General features: G+C 39.9%; 2 protein-coding genes across 9 annotated transcripts in view; one reads left to right on the forward strand and one right to left on the reverse strand.

The window, feature by feature from the left end:
- TSLIG1 (tRNA splicing ligase complex subunit 1) overlaps positions 1-14,268 on the forward strand; it is a 42,160-nt gene extending 27,892 nt beyond the window's left edge. For 3 of the 8 annotated variants that reach the window (XM_089896873.1, XM_089896864.1, XM_089896882.1), the window contains 2 exons: positions 2,447-2,507; positions 10,091-14,260. In XM_089896873.1, the coding sequence (XP_089752999.1) occupies positions 2,447-2,507; positions 10,091-10,425 (396 nt within the window). In that variant the 3' untranslated portion in view covers positions 10,426-14,260. Of the gene's footprint in view, positions 1-2,446; positions 2,508-10,090 lie in introns of all 8 variants that reach the window. The other 5 variants (XM_089896895.1, XM_089896859.1, XM_089896910.1 and 2 more) reach the window with 5 other exon arrangements.
- ZBTB8A (zinc finger and BTB domain containing 8A) overlaps positions 1-17,298 on the reverse strand; it is a 45,760-nt gene that overhangs the window by 7,063 nt on the left and 21,399 nt on the right. The window contains exons 2-3 of the mRNA XM_022575103.3: positions 7,342-8,162; positions 4,516-4,685 (exon numbers count right to left, since the gene is read on the reverse strand). Coding sequence (XP_022430811.1) covers positions 4,516-4,685; positions 7,342-8,161 — 990 coding nt within the window. The 5' untranslated portion in view covers position 8,162. The remainder of the gene's footprint in view (positions 1-4,515; positions 4,686-7,341; positions 8,163-17,298) is intronic.

The raw sequence follows: 17,298 nt of genomic DNA on the forward strand, positions 1-17,298 counted from the left end.
AACAGTTTGATATTCTAAGTACCAATTCATAAATTTAAAATGTTCAAAGCCAAGCATTAGTATTAAATTAACATCTAGTTATTAGAAAAAAATCACAGGTTTTGGTGATAAATTAATGTCACAGAAATATTAAATACCAGCTTTCTCTAAATAATGTCTACTATGTTTTTATGATTAATATTATGTACTTAATAATTTCACATATCCCTTAATCCAATAATATTTTTATATCTGAGGTAACAAGGGACACATTCCCAGAATAATACAAAATTATTGCAGACACTTAATATCTGCCATATACTTTTCTAAGGACTTTACATATCTTTTTTTTTTTTTTTTGGCGGTACGCGGGCCTCTCCCGTTGCGGAGCACAGGCTCTGGACACGCAGGCTCAGCGGCCATGGCTCACGAGCCTAGCCACTCTGCGGCATGTGGGATCTTCCCGGACCGGGGCACGAACCCATGTCCCCTGCATCGGCAGGTGGACTCTCAACCACTGCGCCACCAGGGAGGCCCAGGACTTTACATATCTTAATTCAGGGGAAAAAACTCATTTCATTTGAATACTAATATTTTGTTATTTCGCTAGAGAAAGAAAAAATATTGTCCCAAATTTAAATTTATCAAAAAATATTTTCAATGTAAGGATTATTGCCACTTTTATTAATGAAAGATCTAATAGAAAGAAGACTGGACTAGGAATTGGAAAGCCTGGGTTCTAGTCCTGCTTTTGTCATTTAATAACGATGTTATCTTGAAGCAAGTAACTTAAAACATTATAAACCTGCTTCCAGGGTGACTGTCAAAATATTTAACAACTGGTAAGGTATGGGCACCACCCAAACAGAATAGAAGCCTGACTATCAGAATGGACACTGGTTATAAACAACCACTACGGTGGTTCTGCTACATATCAGTCTATTACTATTCCTAACTGCTCCGTTATTACTAATAGGGATACAACTCAGGTTGTGTGGACCAAATGAGTTAATATGTGTGAAATGCTTTGGGAAGAAGTTGTAATTGATGAATAATTGTATATTATAGTTAGTAACTTTGTTCAATAGCTGTCAGAGCAATAGATTATAGATTCTAATCTAAAAATTATTACATATAATTAACTATATATGCTGAATTAATGTTTATGGCATATTCATTTAGATAATGTCAGAATGGTATGAAAGTGGGCCACCAAACACAAATAGTCAAAAAACCCAAGAGAACTAATGCAGTCTGGTAAAATATCTAAGAAAATGTATGGGACTACCACTCAGTACAGTTATTATCTTCTGCTTAACCACTGACATATTAATCAGTAAATGTTGAAAGTACATAATTTGAGTGTACCTTTATTTCTCCTGAGATAGAATCAGTATTATGGTTATCCTATGTGGCACTGTTTTTATTACAAAGTTCTGACACAGATTCATGTTCATCCCCCTCCAAATCCAATACAGTTATGAAGACAAAGAAATTAAGTGAAACACTGTAATGTTAAAACTGAAAATATCATCATGAACTCACTATTTTAAAAATATATACCTTCTAGCTCAAAAACAATCTAAAAAGGATACCCTAATAACAATGAGCACCCTGGGTGTCCAAATTTTGGTTTCTAATTTCATTCCCCGCTAAGAGGTACCAAAGCTCCTTTGAGAAATGGCTGATTCCAGTTTTGTGGCACGGGAAGTACAAGATGAGCCTAGGGCTCTTTTGGAGCCAGAGAACAAGAGCAACGAAAATTTAATGGAGTTGTGACAAAAGGACACAAGAGCCAGCTTCAAAGGTCCCCACTGCACAAATCTGAAATTTTGAGTATCAAAAAAATAATAATTGTTATGGATCCAAACATAATGAACCAATGAAAATTCATGAGAACATATGCTATTTAAAAAAACAAAGCCAGAAAAAACTCATATACCATTTGAGGCTACTATTAAATCACTCTTTACTTTGAAAATTGGTGGTTAAAGGGAAATAATTAAACATTTATCTTGCTTCTCCTGCAGGAACCCTATTTCAAAGTAACCAAATAGCCCCAGGTGATGAAGGAAAGCTTTACTTTATAGAATTCCAGCTAATAATATAGAAGGAAGGATAATATTAGTAAATCATTCCACAACTCCAAGTAAAATTAATAATTTGGACAGAGATTACCAATTGGTATTAATACTATTAAATGAATAGTTCATGGGAAAATGGATAGTCATATAATACCAAAATAGTTACACAGAGATTCCTTTCTAATTACAATGCAATGGTGGGATCATAGTATCATCACCCTAATCCAGTGATCAATTGTAACAACATGAATGATGGGCCCACCAGATACGATGTGTCTCCTAATGTGACACAATATGAAACATACAATTTTGTCTTTGATGAAAGTATTTAACTTGAATCCATTAAGCCTCTAGATAAAACTTCTCGTTTTCGGAAAATGCAGGGGGTGATAAAAGAACAAGCTAAAGATGACACCATGCAGAAGCAAGCAGAGAAATCCAGAGGTAGGATATTTTGTAAAACAATTGGCTCAATATCTTCAGTAAGTCAATGTTATTTTTAAAAAGGTGGGGGGGTGGCAGGGGCGGGTAGGGAACTATGCTAGCTCAAAAACATATTTAAGGGATCTAACAATGAGATGAGTTCTGGATTGGATTCTGGCTTAGACACACCAGCTATAAGTGGTATTTTAGGAAACTATAGGTAAATTTGAACTGTGTGACACATAAAATTTTATTGAGATGGAAAGGTAGAGATTATTCACTAAAGAAAGGTTACAGGGGCTTCCCTGGTGGTGCAGTGGTTAAGAATCCACCTGCTAATGGAGGCGACACAGGTTTGAGCCCTGGTCTGGGAAGACCGCACATACCGCGGAGCAACTGAGCCCGTGCGCCACAGCTACTGATCCTGCACTCTAGAGCCCACGAGCCACAACTACTGAGCCCGTGTGCCACAACTACTGAAGCCCGCACGCCTAGAGCCCGTGCTCTACAACAAGAGAAGCCACCGCAATGAGAAGCCTGCGCACCGCAAGGAAGAGTAGCCCCCGCTCGCCGCAACAAGAGAAAGCCCATGTGCACCAACGAAGACCCAGTGCAGCCAAAAATAAATGAATAAAATAAATAAATCTAAAAACAAAAAAAGAAAGCAGGTTACAAAATAGCATATACAGTATGATATCATTTTGGTTAAAAAAAATAAATGCACATGATAAAGTGTTAAGAATGGTAATATCTGGGTGGTAAAAATATGGTATTTTTATTTTCTTATTCTTACGTCTATTTTCGTAGTTTTTATAATGCATACTTATTGCTTTTGTAATAATAAAAGGTTATTTTAACTTTTAAATTAGCTTCAGAGATTAATGAAGGCAGAGATTTGTTTTGCTCCCTGCCATATACCTAGCTCTTAGAAAAGGGTCTGGCACATAGTAGGTGCTCAATATATATTTGTTGGATGAATCCCTAGAAAGCAATGCATCAAGTGACCAATACCCTTCCAAATTAAAAGGAGCTCGTATAAATGAAATAAAAGTATGGGTAATAGAACATCAATTTTGGAAAAAATTTTTGCTGCAAGATGAACAGCAGAGTAATTCCAATGTCACTACCAATGTCACCAGGGAAGTCCCATCACTACCTTATTAAACCACCAGAGCACTGAACAGAAAATTCCCTGAGATTTTTCTGACTGCTGACAGTCCAGTCCTTGACTGAGAGTCGCCCTCTTGCCCATCTCACTCCATTCCTTCAGGAGACCAGAGAAACTGGAGAGACACTAGAAAGAGGCTGTAGTGGAGAGAGGTCAGAAACTAGACTGACAACCTACCAGACAAGGATTCAAGAATCACTAGCAGGTGCTTAATATCTGACGTGGTGATTCTGACATAGATATTTAAAAAGTTTTAAACATTTTAGAAGTTTACATTGTCTTTGGCTCTGAAAAACCGGGATATAAAAATAATAGATTTTAAGTGAATTGAAATGGATATTCAAAAGAATATCTTATTTCAAGGTTTCAGAGGAGAAAAAAAAACCTATTTTAAAAAATATGGGGCTTCCCTGGTGGCACAGTGGTTAAGAATCTGCCTGCCAATGCAAGGGACAAGGGTTTGAGCACTGGCCTGGGAAGATCCCATATGCTGTGGAGCAGCTAAGCCCGTGCACCACAACTACTGAGCCTGTGCTCTAGAGCCCGTGCTCCACAACAAGAGAATCCATGACGATGAGAAGCGCGCACTGCAAAGAAGAGTAGCCCCCGCTCGCCGCAACTAGAGAAAGCCCATGTGCAGCAACGAAAGACCCAACACAGCCAAAAATAAAAAAACAAATAAATAAAAATTTAAAATATATAAAATTATGCATTATGTGCAAAGTAAAACATTAAATTGGAAAAATTGTTTAATATTGCATAGTTGTGTGAAAAGATTTTTCTCAGTGAACTAGATTATCCTAGAGCAGATAAATGCATGTATTTCCTAAAAAGTAAAATGATGAAAAACCATATACATACTGTTCGAAAATGGCTACTTAGATGGTCTAGCCGGCTAAATCTTTTCCCACAAGCTTGACAGGGATAGGGCCTTTCTCCTGTGTGACAACGAAGGTGGCGCTTGAGGTCTGCCTTCCGCTTCACCACATGTGTGCAGTACGGGCACTTGAACCTCATCCTGGGCAGGTCATCTGTCAAGAGACAGTTTGATTAAGTCACCGGAAAGTTCATAATCACCGTTCTGATAACATCAAGAATCCAAAAGGGGCTGGAGGGTCCAATCTCGGAAAGGTAGGCAACAAGGAGAAGGAAGAAATTTTATAAAGACTAGATTGTCAGTGTAATCCTAAGTATAGAACCGTACCTTCAGGATTTGATATATTTACAAAGCCTGGGTAGATTTAGACTGTCCCACTCATCTTTTTATTTAATGGCGTAGAGTCACTAGATTTAAGTAAAGAAGTAGTACTACTAGATGTTAAAACTACAGACACAATCCAGGGTCTTTACGCTTTTAAGTAATTTGTTTTATTTACATGGGTTTATCACCCCCCACCCCCCCAACCCCCCCTCTTAACTTTTCTTTAAAAAAATTTTTTTAATCATTCCACCTGGGCAGGAATCTGACTCGCAGGCATTCAGTCATAATCCCACAGATGGTAGCTTCACCCCATTGGCTCCGCAGCCAAGCACACACACCAGATGTCTGAACCCCCTTGCTCTTACTTTTCATACAGCTGTACTGCTTTTCTTTTAAAGGTTAAAAAGTGTCAAGGATCTTTAATCGTTTGTTTTAAAACTCACACATATTCAAAATGTTAGTTGTGGTTGGAGGCAAACCTCAATTTAACAGCAGTTAAGTTCAGCTGTTCATTATTGAAGTTAGATTTAAATAACCTAGAGTTACAAAAGTGCAAAGCCCAAGAAAGAATAACTTTGTTGCTGTTTTAAAATGCAACAGAGATTTCCCATTTTTGCTCTGTTATTTCTGTCTGCCTTGGTCAATGGTAGAGCACCTCAGCATTTTCAGAAAGCTTTATAATATGATACAGTTTCATGTGTTTTCATGTTAGTATCCTACAGGAAAATGTGATTAGTAAAAATCAATCAGGTTGCCTATTACTTTTTTTTTTTTTTTTTTTGCGGTACGCGGGCCGCTCACTGTTGTGGCCTCTACCATTGCGGAGCACAGGATCCGGACGCGCAGGCTCAGCGGCCATGGCTCACAGGCCCAGCCGCTCCGCTGCATGTGGGATCTTCCTGGACCGGGGAACGAACCCGCGTCCTCTGCATCGGCAGGCGGACTCTCAACCACTAGCGCCACCAGGGAAGCCCCGCCTATTACTTTAAAATATGTTATCTATAACCAAATTATTTTCAAATTTACACAACCAGGGAAATGTGAATATTGATTGGCTTTTAGTGATATTAAGGACTTGTTAATTTTGTTTAGGTATGATAATAATGGTATTGTAGTTTTTTTTCTAAGACTATATTTTAGGGACACATTCTGAAATACTTACACATGAAAACATATGATGTCTGAGATTTGCTTAAAAATGGGAGTGGTCGGGGGCAGAGGTACAGATGAAACGAGACTGGTCATGAGTGGGACTGGGTAACGGGTGCATGGCGGTTAATTAGACTACTCTACTTTTATATATACCTGGAATTTTTCTAAAATTAAAAAACTTAAATATATCAACTAAATCTTTTTTTTCTTTTTTTTAAACATCCTTATTGGAGTATAATTGTCATCTAAATCTTATACTCTGCAAGAGTTTAATTTTATCATAATTTTTCTTTAAATTCACATGTAAACTATTAAGCAAATTTGCTAACTGATTAATTGGTGGGGGAACTGGATGATATACATTTCTAATCTCTGTTCTCTACTTTGAAACTATCAGCCTCCAATAATATCTCTGATTTTACTACTGTCATAAAAATGAGATGCTTCATGGTGGTACAGAGATACAGTATCAATATTATATGTTGTATTAGTTAAGTTTTTTAAAAATTATGTATTTATATCTTAATAAAATCAGATTTAGTTTAATTTCTTTCCGATACTGGGTCTGTGAACCTTTACCAATATGTATAGTTGCTCTATTTAACTTTTCTGTATAAAAATACTGCTCCTGAGTGAATACTCAGAAAAAAAAGTAGGGCTTCGCTGGTGGCGCAGTGGTTGAGAGTCCGCCTGCCGATACAGGGGACACGGGTTCGTGCCCCGGTCCGGGAAGATCCCACATGCTGCGGAGCGGCTGGGCCCGTGAGCCATGGCCGCTGAGCCTGCGCGTCCGGAGCTTGTACTCCGCAATGGGAGAGGCCACAGCAGTGAGCGGCCCGCGTACCGCAAAAAAAAAAAAAAAAAAAGTAAACTATTTAAAGTGAAAATATGATATATAACTGAATATGATGTATAACTGTACAGCAAAGTGTGCTGTACACCTGAAACTAACACAACATTGTTAATCAACTATACTCCAATATAAAATTTTAAAAAATAAAGTGAAAATATGTGTATTAAGGATTGAACCATTTTACAAAAGAACTTTAAACATTTAACAATAATCTAATTGCCCACAGATAAGCAGGTTTCGAAATTCATGGGTTTCTGACCCTCAGAACTCTATTGTTTTGACTTCATTAAATTTATCCAGTATTATAATTTTTAAAATTTGTGTTTTATGCATAGATTTCATTAGAGAAGTATGACTTAAAAAAAAAAATCACTTGTTTCAACTGCCCATAACACCTAAAAGTAAGGGCATGTTGAGATAGGATTGATTTACATCAGAGTCTTGGAACCTGACTGAGGGGACTGATTCTCTTTCTGGGTACCTGGAAAACTTCTTGATGTGACATCAGATCCTTGACCATACTGATAGCCAACAGGAGTAGAGTCCATTTCCGCATCCATTTGTGCCTGTTCTTCAGATTGCGAAACGTGGCTGGAAGAATCAGATGTTCGTGCTTCTCGTTTGCTTGACTTACAATGAGCCATTTCAGAAGGCTGTGACAACCTCAAATGTTTGGATTTTTTAATGGAATCTTTCCTTTGTTCATGCTTGGCCAGAGGCTGTTGAGTATTCCTTTGGGAGGCTGGATGGTAATTATACTTACTCCAAGATTTCCCACTTATACCTGTTCCTTGATCTGGGCTTAGGTGAGAATGTGGAGAACTGCTTTCATCTTGCCAGCCACCGCTATAAAAAGAGGAGCGTTCTATACCATCAGAACTGGCATTTTTATCCGAAAGGCTGAAATAGCGATCCTTTTCTTTTTCACTAATGTCTAATGAAGATTTAATAAAGGTCTTACATACACCAATGACATCAGTCATCTGAAGGAAGCTAGCAGCGGACATCACTTCTATGACATTCTGACCTGTGAGAGAGAGCTTGCCGGAATAGACAAAGTCCAGGATAACTGTAAAAGTGTCAGGGGAGAAAGCCTGAAACGTTGCTGTGGTTGGCTGACTTGTCTCCTTGGAGTTCTGGGAAAGAAGCATTTTAAAGTAGCCGCTACTAGCAAATAATACATTTCGATGGGCTTTAAAGACCTTTCCTTCAACCAGAATACTGCAGTCACAAAATACATCCTGCCTGCGCTGCTCATTCAGTTGTTGCAGGAGGTGAGACTGATGAGAGGAGATCTCCATTCTAAAGAGGAAAAGAAACAGTGGTTACCAAAATCGGAGTAACACTGCTTCTCCGAGTCAAGTAAAATGACAGTCAGAAACCTCTGTCCTTTTTCCATTAAAAACACTTTCTCCTTAGAGAATATCGTCTCCAAGACACAGAAGATAATGGGTTTCAGGATATCATGTAAGACTCTACTCTTAGTTAGTTATTACATTTTTAGACAATTATTTGTTCAGTCACTGAACCTGATTGAGCATCTTCTATAAATCAGGCCTTCTGCTATATATGGTGAACTAAACAGGCTTGATTCTTGCCTCCATGTAGTTTTTAATCTAGCCGGGTACCAGCTTGAAACAAATACTCATATGAAGTTATAAATGACAAGTTAAGTGCTAAGACAGAAGGAGCGTGCTCTTAGTATAAAAAGGTGAACTAGTTTAGATTGGGATGGAGAGGGTTAGGGAATACCTCTCCAAGAAGTCACATTTAAGCTGAGACCTCAAAGGCGACTAGGAATTAGCCAGGTGAAGAATGAAGGGAGAAGATTTCTGATTCCAGCAAAATGGTGGTCTAGAAAGTGCTGAAACTTTGCTGTCACAAATCTCTAGAGATGCTGGCTAAAATACTGCCAAAGCTTTAAATTGTATGGCTGAGCTGCTGGGGCAGCAACATGGGCTCCGGTTTTTATCAGTAACAGAAATTGGAACTCTCTAAGGATTCAACTGTAATGAAAAAGGACTAGTAAACTTTGCCCTGAAGTCCAGGGAAAAGGCAAAGAAAGTTTGTCTTTGCAGGGCCTTAGTTGGGAAGAAAAAAATCCCTAGGTGAGATATCAAACCCAAGGTTGTGCTTTGTGAGGTTCTGGAGTCCAAATTTATTTTACCTGCTTGGTGTGGGAAACCTCAAACTGAAAAATTACCATGAGAATTAGTCCTGGGCTGGTGGTGTCTGTGGGGACACCTTGCAGAAGCAAATGCCAAACTGCTCAGGAGGGAAGCTCTCAGAACCCAGGCCAGGTGGGAAATAAGCTCTGCTTAAACCGAACTCAGTCATTCCCGTCTCTGTACAGAGTGGATCATTTCCAATATTGTACCACCATGATGTCTAATATGGCCTATCTTAAAAACTCCCCTTGATTTCACATCTATTTCTGGCTACTACGCCATTTCTCTGCTCCCTTTACACAGAGTTCATTGAAAGAGTTTTTTGTCTTGGTTTTTTCATTTGCTATCTTCACTTCTCCCATTCTAATCAGGTTTCCATCCCCATCCATCAAAACCCACTTTTTGAAAGATCATTAGTAACCTGCATGTTGTCAAATCCAATGGTCACTTCTTTGTCCTCATTTTACTGACACAGTGGATCACTCTTTTCATCCTTTCAAACACTTGTTGCACTTACTTGGCTGCCAGGACACCACTCCTTCATGGTTCTTCTACTGCTCACTCCTCAGTCTCCTCTCCTGGCTCTTCCTTGTCTAATCTCTAAGTGCTTTGGGATTCAGAACATGCTACCCCTCAAAATGGCACCTTGGCATATTGAGTATTTTGAACTGAAGGAGTCTGAGTAAACAGCAGAATCAGGAAGGTCACTCTGACACCCCCTCCCTTTTCCACTGCAACAGATCACAAAACCCTCAGGTGAGAGGTGTCCACCCTACACCCAGAGGAAAGGAGCCTCCTTATCTCAGAAGACAAAGGGACGCTGAGAAGACTCTGAACAAACAGGCTTTTCTGGGTGTGCCCCAGTTTTCTAACCTTACCTCTTACTCCTTATTCTACCACATTCTTCCACGACTCTCCACTCTTCACCAAGCCTAGCATAAAAATACTCAGGTCTGTCTCTTCGGGCCTTCATTTCCTTATGCAGCCTTCTGTGTCATGTAAAATTTATATTGAGTAAATTTGTATGCATTTCTCCTGCTAATCTGTTAGTTTGATTTTCAGACACAGCCCGGAAGAAGGTCAAGGAAAATTTTTTCTCCCCTACAGCTGGAATGTCGCAGGCCTCAGGGCTCAGACCTCTCCTCTACTTATATCATTCCCTAGGTGAGCCCATCCAGTCTCATAGCTTTAAATACCATTTTACATATCTAGCCCCTGACCTCTTCCCTGAACCTCAGACTCAAATTATCTGTTTATCTGCATCTCCACTTAGATGTTTAATAGGCACCCTGAGCTCGACAGATCCCAAACCACTCTTCATTCATCCTCATCTTAAACCTGCCTTTCCTATAGTCCTATCCATCTCAGGAAATGGTAACTCCATTCCACTTATTTAGACCAAAAACACAAAGAGTCATCTTTGACTGTGTGTTGTCAGCTTTACCTTCAAAACAAATCCAAAATCCTACCACTTCTGTGCTACTGCTGTTACCACTTCACTCTGTCACCTATTATCAACAGCCTCCTAATTAGTCTCCTTGCAACTTGAGTCTAGTCTGAATACAGCAGCCATGGTGACGCTTCTGAAACACGAGTGAAATCATGTTACCCCTCTGCACAAAACCCTCCAAAGAAAGGTTCCCCACCCAACCCCAAAGTTCTTCTCATGACCTACACCATCTGCATCCTGCCCCTCCTGGTACCTCTCTGCCCGCATCCCTTCTGCTCTACCCCTCACACACTGCATCCCAGCTCCAAAGACCTCTGCTTGTTCCCAAACATTCAAGGCATGTTCCTGTCATGCAGCCTTGTACTTGCTATGCCTTCTGCTTGGAAATGCTTCCTCCAGATATACACATAGCTCACATTCTCACATTTTCTAGGACTCTGCTCAAATGTCACCTTATCCTTTACCATTTCCTTTACCATTAGCCAGGTGAAGAATGAAGGGAGAAGATTTCTTCTCCCATTACCGTTCTTTTTTTAAAAATTAATTAATTAAATTAATTTAAATAAAGGCTTTCCTTTACCATTCTTTTTACTTTTTTTTTTTTTTTTTTTTTTTTCGGTACGCGGGCCTCTCACTGTTGTGGCCTCTCCCGTTGCAGAGCACAGGCTCTGGACGCGCAGGCTCAGCGGCCATGGCTCATGGGCCCAGCCGCTCCGCGGCACGTGGGATCCTCCCGGACCGGGGCACGAACCCATGTCCCCTGCATCGGCAGGCAGACTCCCAACCACTGCGCCACCAGGGAAGCCCTACCATTCTTTTTAAATTAATTAATTAGTTAATTTTTGGCTGCGTTGGGTCTTCGTTGCTGTGCGCGGGCTTTCTCTAGTTGAGGCAAGCAGGGGCTACTCTTCGTTGCAGTGCGCAGGCTTACTGTGGTGGCTTCTCTTGTTGTGGAGCACGGGCTCTAGAGCGCAGGCTCAGTAGTTGTGGTGCACGCGCTTAGTTGCTCCGTGGCATGTGCGATCTTCCCAGACCAGGGCTCAAACCCGTGTCCCCTGCATTGGCAGGTGGATTCTTAACCACTGCACCACCAGGGAAGCCCCCTTTACCATTCCATGTAAGCACCTCCTCCCACTCTCTGTCCCCTTTCTCGTTTACTCTTTGTTTTCTCCTACTAGAATTTAAGGTCCAAGAGAGCAGAGTTTGCCTGTTTTGTTTACTTATATATTCCCAGCTCCTTGAACAGCACTTGAGCAAACAACAGCTGCTCAATCAATGCTGTTGAATGAATGAGTCAAAAATATTAAAAGACACAAGGCAATTGTTCTTTATAAAGAAGAATCAGCAGGCATAACAAGCAGGGAATTAGTACCAAAAGAATTTGAGAAAAATAGTACAAAAATATAATAGGCTATTAAATAAGTATGTTTAAAATGATCAAAGATAAAAGGTGATGTAGACTAGCACATATTTATGAGCACAGACACTAGAACCAGGTAGCCTGACTGGAATTCTAGTGCTATCACTTAACTAGCTGTGTGAACCTGGGCAATGTATTTAACCTTTGCATTGCTGTTTCCTTATCTGTAAAGTGGAACCAAAAATAGCACTTATTTCATAGGATTATTGTGAGGATTGAATGAGTTGATGTACATATACCACTCAAAACAGTGTTTGGCATGTAGTAAGTACTTCACAAATTTTAGCTATTCTCCTTTTATTTTATTATTATTATCCATAAGAAAAGGAACAAAAAAGAAGAGGTAGGTTTGAAGAGGAATCAAATGAACTTAATATATGAAAAATATAAGTAATGAAATTAAAACACCTCATGCTGCAAGATGAGTGCCCCATCTGCAGTCTCATGTCCATATTCCTGGCAGGAAGAAGACAAAAAGACAAAAGGCAATTACCAGCCCAGCCTATCTTCTTTTTTATCAGGAAAAAAAAAAAATAGTTCTTCCAGATGCCACATCCAGGGGACTGACACTTGCAACTCAATGGCCAGAATCATGTCACCTACTTTTTAGGTGTGCACTCCCACTAATGGTATATATTAATTTCTACTTCTCAATTTTTGCCAACACTTAATATTATCAGATTTTTAAATTTTGCCAACCTTATGGATATGCAATGGTATGCTATTGCTTTTATTTGTATGGACTGAACAACTTTTAATGTTTGTTGACCATGATTAAGTGAATTTCCTTGCTCATTACAATGTTGTCAAGTAACACTGAATAACAGCTAACCACAAAAACAATGTTATACAATAGTATTTATTTAGCTTAGTGCCTTTGGGTTGGATGGGGCAGCTTGTCTAAAGTGGCTGTGTTATTACATGGTCTTACATCTTCCTCCTGGGACTAGTAGGCTAGCCCGGACAATTTCCTCTCACAACAGTGGCTGAAGTACAAAAGACCAAGTGGAAATACATGAGGTCTCTTAAGGCTTAGGCTTGTAACTGCCACACTGTCACATATTCTAATAGACCAAAGCAAATCACATGGCCAAAAGGGAGAAATATCCTCTGGTCTGTTAGTGAGAAGAACTGCAAAGTCATACAACAAAGTGTGTGAATGTTGGTAGGGGGTGATGAACTGGGGCCAATAATGCTATCTACACCATATCCTTTCTTATTTGTAAAACTGGATTATCTTTTTCTTATTGATTTATAGGTATCCTTTATATATCTAACATACTAATCCTTTATCAGTTACATGCCTTGCAGATATCTTCTCTCATCTGTGGTTTGTCTTTTTAGCTCCATTAAAGGTAGTTTTCATTAAAAAGCAGCTTTCAGTTTTAATACAGTCAACTTATCAATCAAAGTGTTTTCTCTATCTTGTTTAAGAAATCACTATCTCAAGGACATAAAGATATTTTTTAGAGTTCTGTTTTTCACTTTTAGGGCTTTAATCTACTATTGATTTTGCATATGGTATTCTAATTTTTTTTCATATAGATAATCAATCTTTCTGGCACTGTTTATTGAACAGCAAATCCTTTCCCCACTAAACTGTAATGCTACCTCTGTTATTCATCTAGTTTCCATAAATTCATGGATCTATTTCTGAGCTGTCTGATGCCACAACTAAGAGTTCACATGCTGCAACTAAAGATCCCGCACACCGCAACGAAGATCCTGTGTGCCGCAGCTAAGACCCGGTGCAGCCAAAATAAATAAATAAATATTTTTAAAAAATTCTGATTGTCTCTTTGTTCTTCTATATAAAAATTAGGATAAGCTTATCAAGTTTCACTTAAAAAATATCCTATAGGGATTTTTTTTCTGGAATTGAATTTATAGTTTATGGGAGAATTCACATCTTTATAATATTGAGTCTTATCATCCATGAATATGGTATAATTCGCCACTCAGGTCTTCTTTCATATTCTTCAGTTATGTTTCCTTATTTTCTTTAAGATCTTGCATGTTTTTTGTTAGATTTATTTCTGTTGCTTATAGGTTTTATTGCTATAGTGAATGGGATAGCAGGCTTTGTCAGCTGAATGGAAATGCTGCTAAAATTTTACCATTAAGAATGATATTTAGGGACTTCCCTGGTGGCGCAGTTGTTAAGAATCCGCCTGCCAATGGAGGGGACATGGATTCAATCCCTGGTCCAGGAAGATCCCACATGCTGCACAGCAACTAAGCCCATGTGCCACGACTACTGAGCCTGTGTGCCACAACTACTGAAGCCCGCACGCCTAGAGCCTGTGCTCCACAACAAGAGAAGCTACCACAGTGAGAAGCCTGTGCACCACAACGAAGAGTAGCCCCCACTCGCCGCAACTAAAGAAAGCCCATGTGCAGCAACGAAGACCCAATGTGGCCAAAAATAAATAAATAAATAAAAATTAATTAATTTTTAAAAAGATTTATTTATTTATTTTTGGCCGCGTCGGGTCTTCATTGTGGCACTTGGGATCTTCGTTGAGGCATGTGGGCTCTTCGTCGTGATGCGTGGGCTTCTCTCTAGTTGCCGCATACAGGCTTCTCCCTAATTGTTGTGTGTGGGTTTTCTCTCTCTAGTTGTGTTGCGCGGGCTCCAAGGCGCGTGGGCTCTGTAGTTTGCGGCACGTGGGCTCTCTCGTTGAGGCACGTGACTTCAGTAGTTGTGACATGAGGGCTTAGTTGCCTTGTGGCATGTGGGATCTTAGTTCCCTGACCAGGGATGGAACCCCCGTGCCCTACATTGTAAGGCAGATTCTTTGCCACTGGACCACCAGGGAAGTCCTGAAGCTGTAGCTGTTTAAAAGCTGTTACTCTAATTGTTTCAGTGGACGCTTTTGTTTACCAGTCTGTTATGTAATTTCCCTTCTGTTTATTCATTATTCTATTCCTACTACTCCCCCTGCTCACTCAGTACCTTTTTCTGGTAATAACTCCTCAACTTTTCTTAAGAGGATCACCCCTTCACTTCTTTGGTTCTTATGGTTTGGGAGATATTGACTCAACTCATCACTCCAGAGGTCAACTTGTGACCTAGACCTGGCAAATCAGAGCACTGCATTCCCATGGCCAGTTACTGGTCTGGGCATGGACACGTCAAACAAGGCCAGAAAAAGAGGTTCAATCAAAACAAATCTTAGCATTTTTTATTGGAGCGACCAGAAAAGAAGACCACTCTTATGAGGATGTGAGCCTGGAGCTATAGTAGATTTTCTGCCACCATGAGGAGAGAGCCGACATGAGAAAGGGCCAACACTGAGGAAAGCAGAGCAAAGAAACAGAAGGGCCAGATCCTATCAACATCATTTTACCCTAGACCAGAGGTGTTTGGGCTGTGCAGCATGGCATTTGGGATCTTAGTTCCCCGACCAGGAAGAACCTGCATCCCCTGCATTGGAAGTGTGGAGTCTTAACCACTGGACCGCCAGGGAAGTCCCGGTCATTCATTTCTATAAAGGGTCAGATAGGAAATATTTTAGGGCTTGTGGGTGTGAGAATGTGATTTACAATAAATATATATTTTGGAGTTTGTCCAGGGTTCCTGGCTCACAGCTCCCCAAACCCTTGGAGTTTCCTAAGCAGTAAGAGCAATAGGAACATCTTTTGTTATAATATTTGGTCTTTTGTTCTCAGTTCCTGAAATCGCATCAGAGCCATAAAGGTGAAATGGACATCTTGTTATTATGAAAAGCCCCTTTCAACCGTAACTGAGTTTATGTTAGTAAGGTGACTTTCAGAAGTCCCCTAAAGATCGGAGGAAGTTGCCAGGGAAACCAATCAGTGGATTAGATTAATTAGATTAGAGGGTTGGAACTTACAGTCTCACCTCATGACCTCTGGAGAGAGAGGCTGGAGGTTGAATCAATCACCAATGGCCAATGATTTAATCAATTGTGCCTATGTAATGAAGCCTCCATAAAAACCCAAAAAAGACAGGGTTCTGAGCTTCCAGGCTGGTGAAAGAGAACTCATCCACTTGCCAGCCCTAAACTCCACAGGGACAGAAGCTCCCGGATGCAGCATCTTGCCCTATGTATCTCTTCATCCAGCTGTTGATTCATGTCCTTTAATACACTTTGTAATGAACCAGTAGTCTAGTAAGTAAACTGGTTTCCTAAGTTCTGTAAAAGCCACTCCAGCAAATCAATCAAGGAGGGGGTCCTGGGAACCTTTATAACCAGTTGGTCAGACGCACAGGTAACAACCTGACTTGTGACTGGCATCTGAAGTGGAGGCAGTCTTGTGGGATTGAGCTCTTAACCTATGGAATCTGATGCTATCTCCAGGTAGATAGTACCAGAATTGAGTTGAGTTAGTGTTGGGAGAATTGCTTGGTTTGGGGAAAAAAACCACACATTGTAGTGGGCCATAGATCTCTCTCACAACTACTCAACTTCACCACTGTATTGCTCAAGTCAGAGCACAAACGCATCTAGACAATATGAGAAGGAATGGGCATGGTTGTGTTCCAGTAAACCTTTATCTGCAAAAACAGACACAGGCTCCTTTTGCTAACCCCAGCCCTAGACCCAGTCATGGCTTAGGCTATATCTATCCTTGGACTTCTCAGTTATTTGAGCCAATAAATGTCCTTTTCCTTCAGCCAATTTGAGTTGGCTTTCCTTTTAACTTGTAACCAAAGAATCCCAATTTATGTTATATCTGAATATTCTGAATTCTTTGGTAACTTTCATCTAACTATTAGGGCAACTTTTGTTTAAAATCCATTCTTAATCCGGAAAGGAATCAAAGTTGGCTTCACAGAGGAAAGATTAATTGATGTCCAAGTCATTGCCAGTTCTTTTTCAGACATAAAAGTGTTACATAAACACAAATTCTATTCTTAAAAGATTTAATAAAAAGTTAATTCCTTGGGGGGGGGGAAACAGATTTTCTTTTTCAGTTTAAGTTTCAATAAGAATTTGCTTTCCAGGCAATTTGTAGACATTTGAAGTGAGCATCAGTATTGTTAAGAGTTGCAAACTGCAGTCACTTTGTACAAATTTAAACAGGCTCCTTGCTGAGAGTTGATAGGGAGTGGGGGGATGTTAACAGTGAAAGTAAAGTGGAAAATTTCTTCTCCTGACTGCAGAGACTTGAGCACTGCCTTTGACAAGCAGAAGAAACAACAGAGGACCTCTGAAAAGGCTGAGAGCTGTGGGGAATGACTTCAGCAACGGACGGTGTCAAAGGGCAGTCACACAACTCTTCCCTAAAGTGAAATACCCCAAGTTGGCAGCTGAATTCCTAGTGCTATATACTCTTGAAAATATAATTTCAAGATAGGATTGAGAGTGAGTTCCAGGGGCTTAATGAAAAGACTCCAATAAATAAAAGGGAAAAGGCAGTTCATACACACAC

The sequence above is a fragment of the Delphinapterus leucas genome, chromosome 1, assembly GCF_059928025.1.
Source record: "Delphinapterus leucas isolate spDelLeu-1000000601 "Yukka" chromosome 1, BTC_Dleu_Yukka2, whole genome shotgun sequence".
NCBI classification, from domain to species: domain Eukaryota; kingdom Metazoa; phylum Chordata; class Mammalia; order Artiodactyla; family Monodontidae; genus Delphinapterus; species Delphinapterus leucas.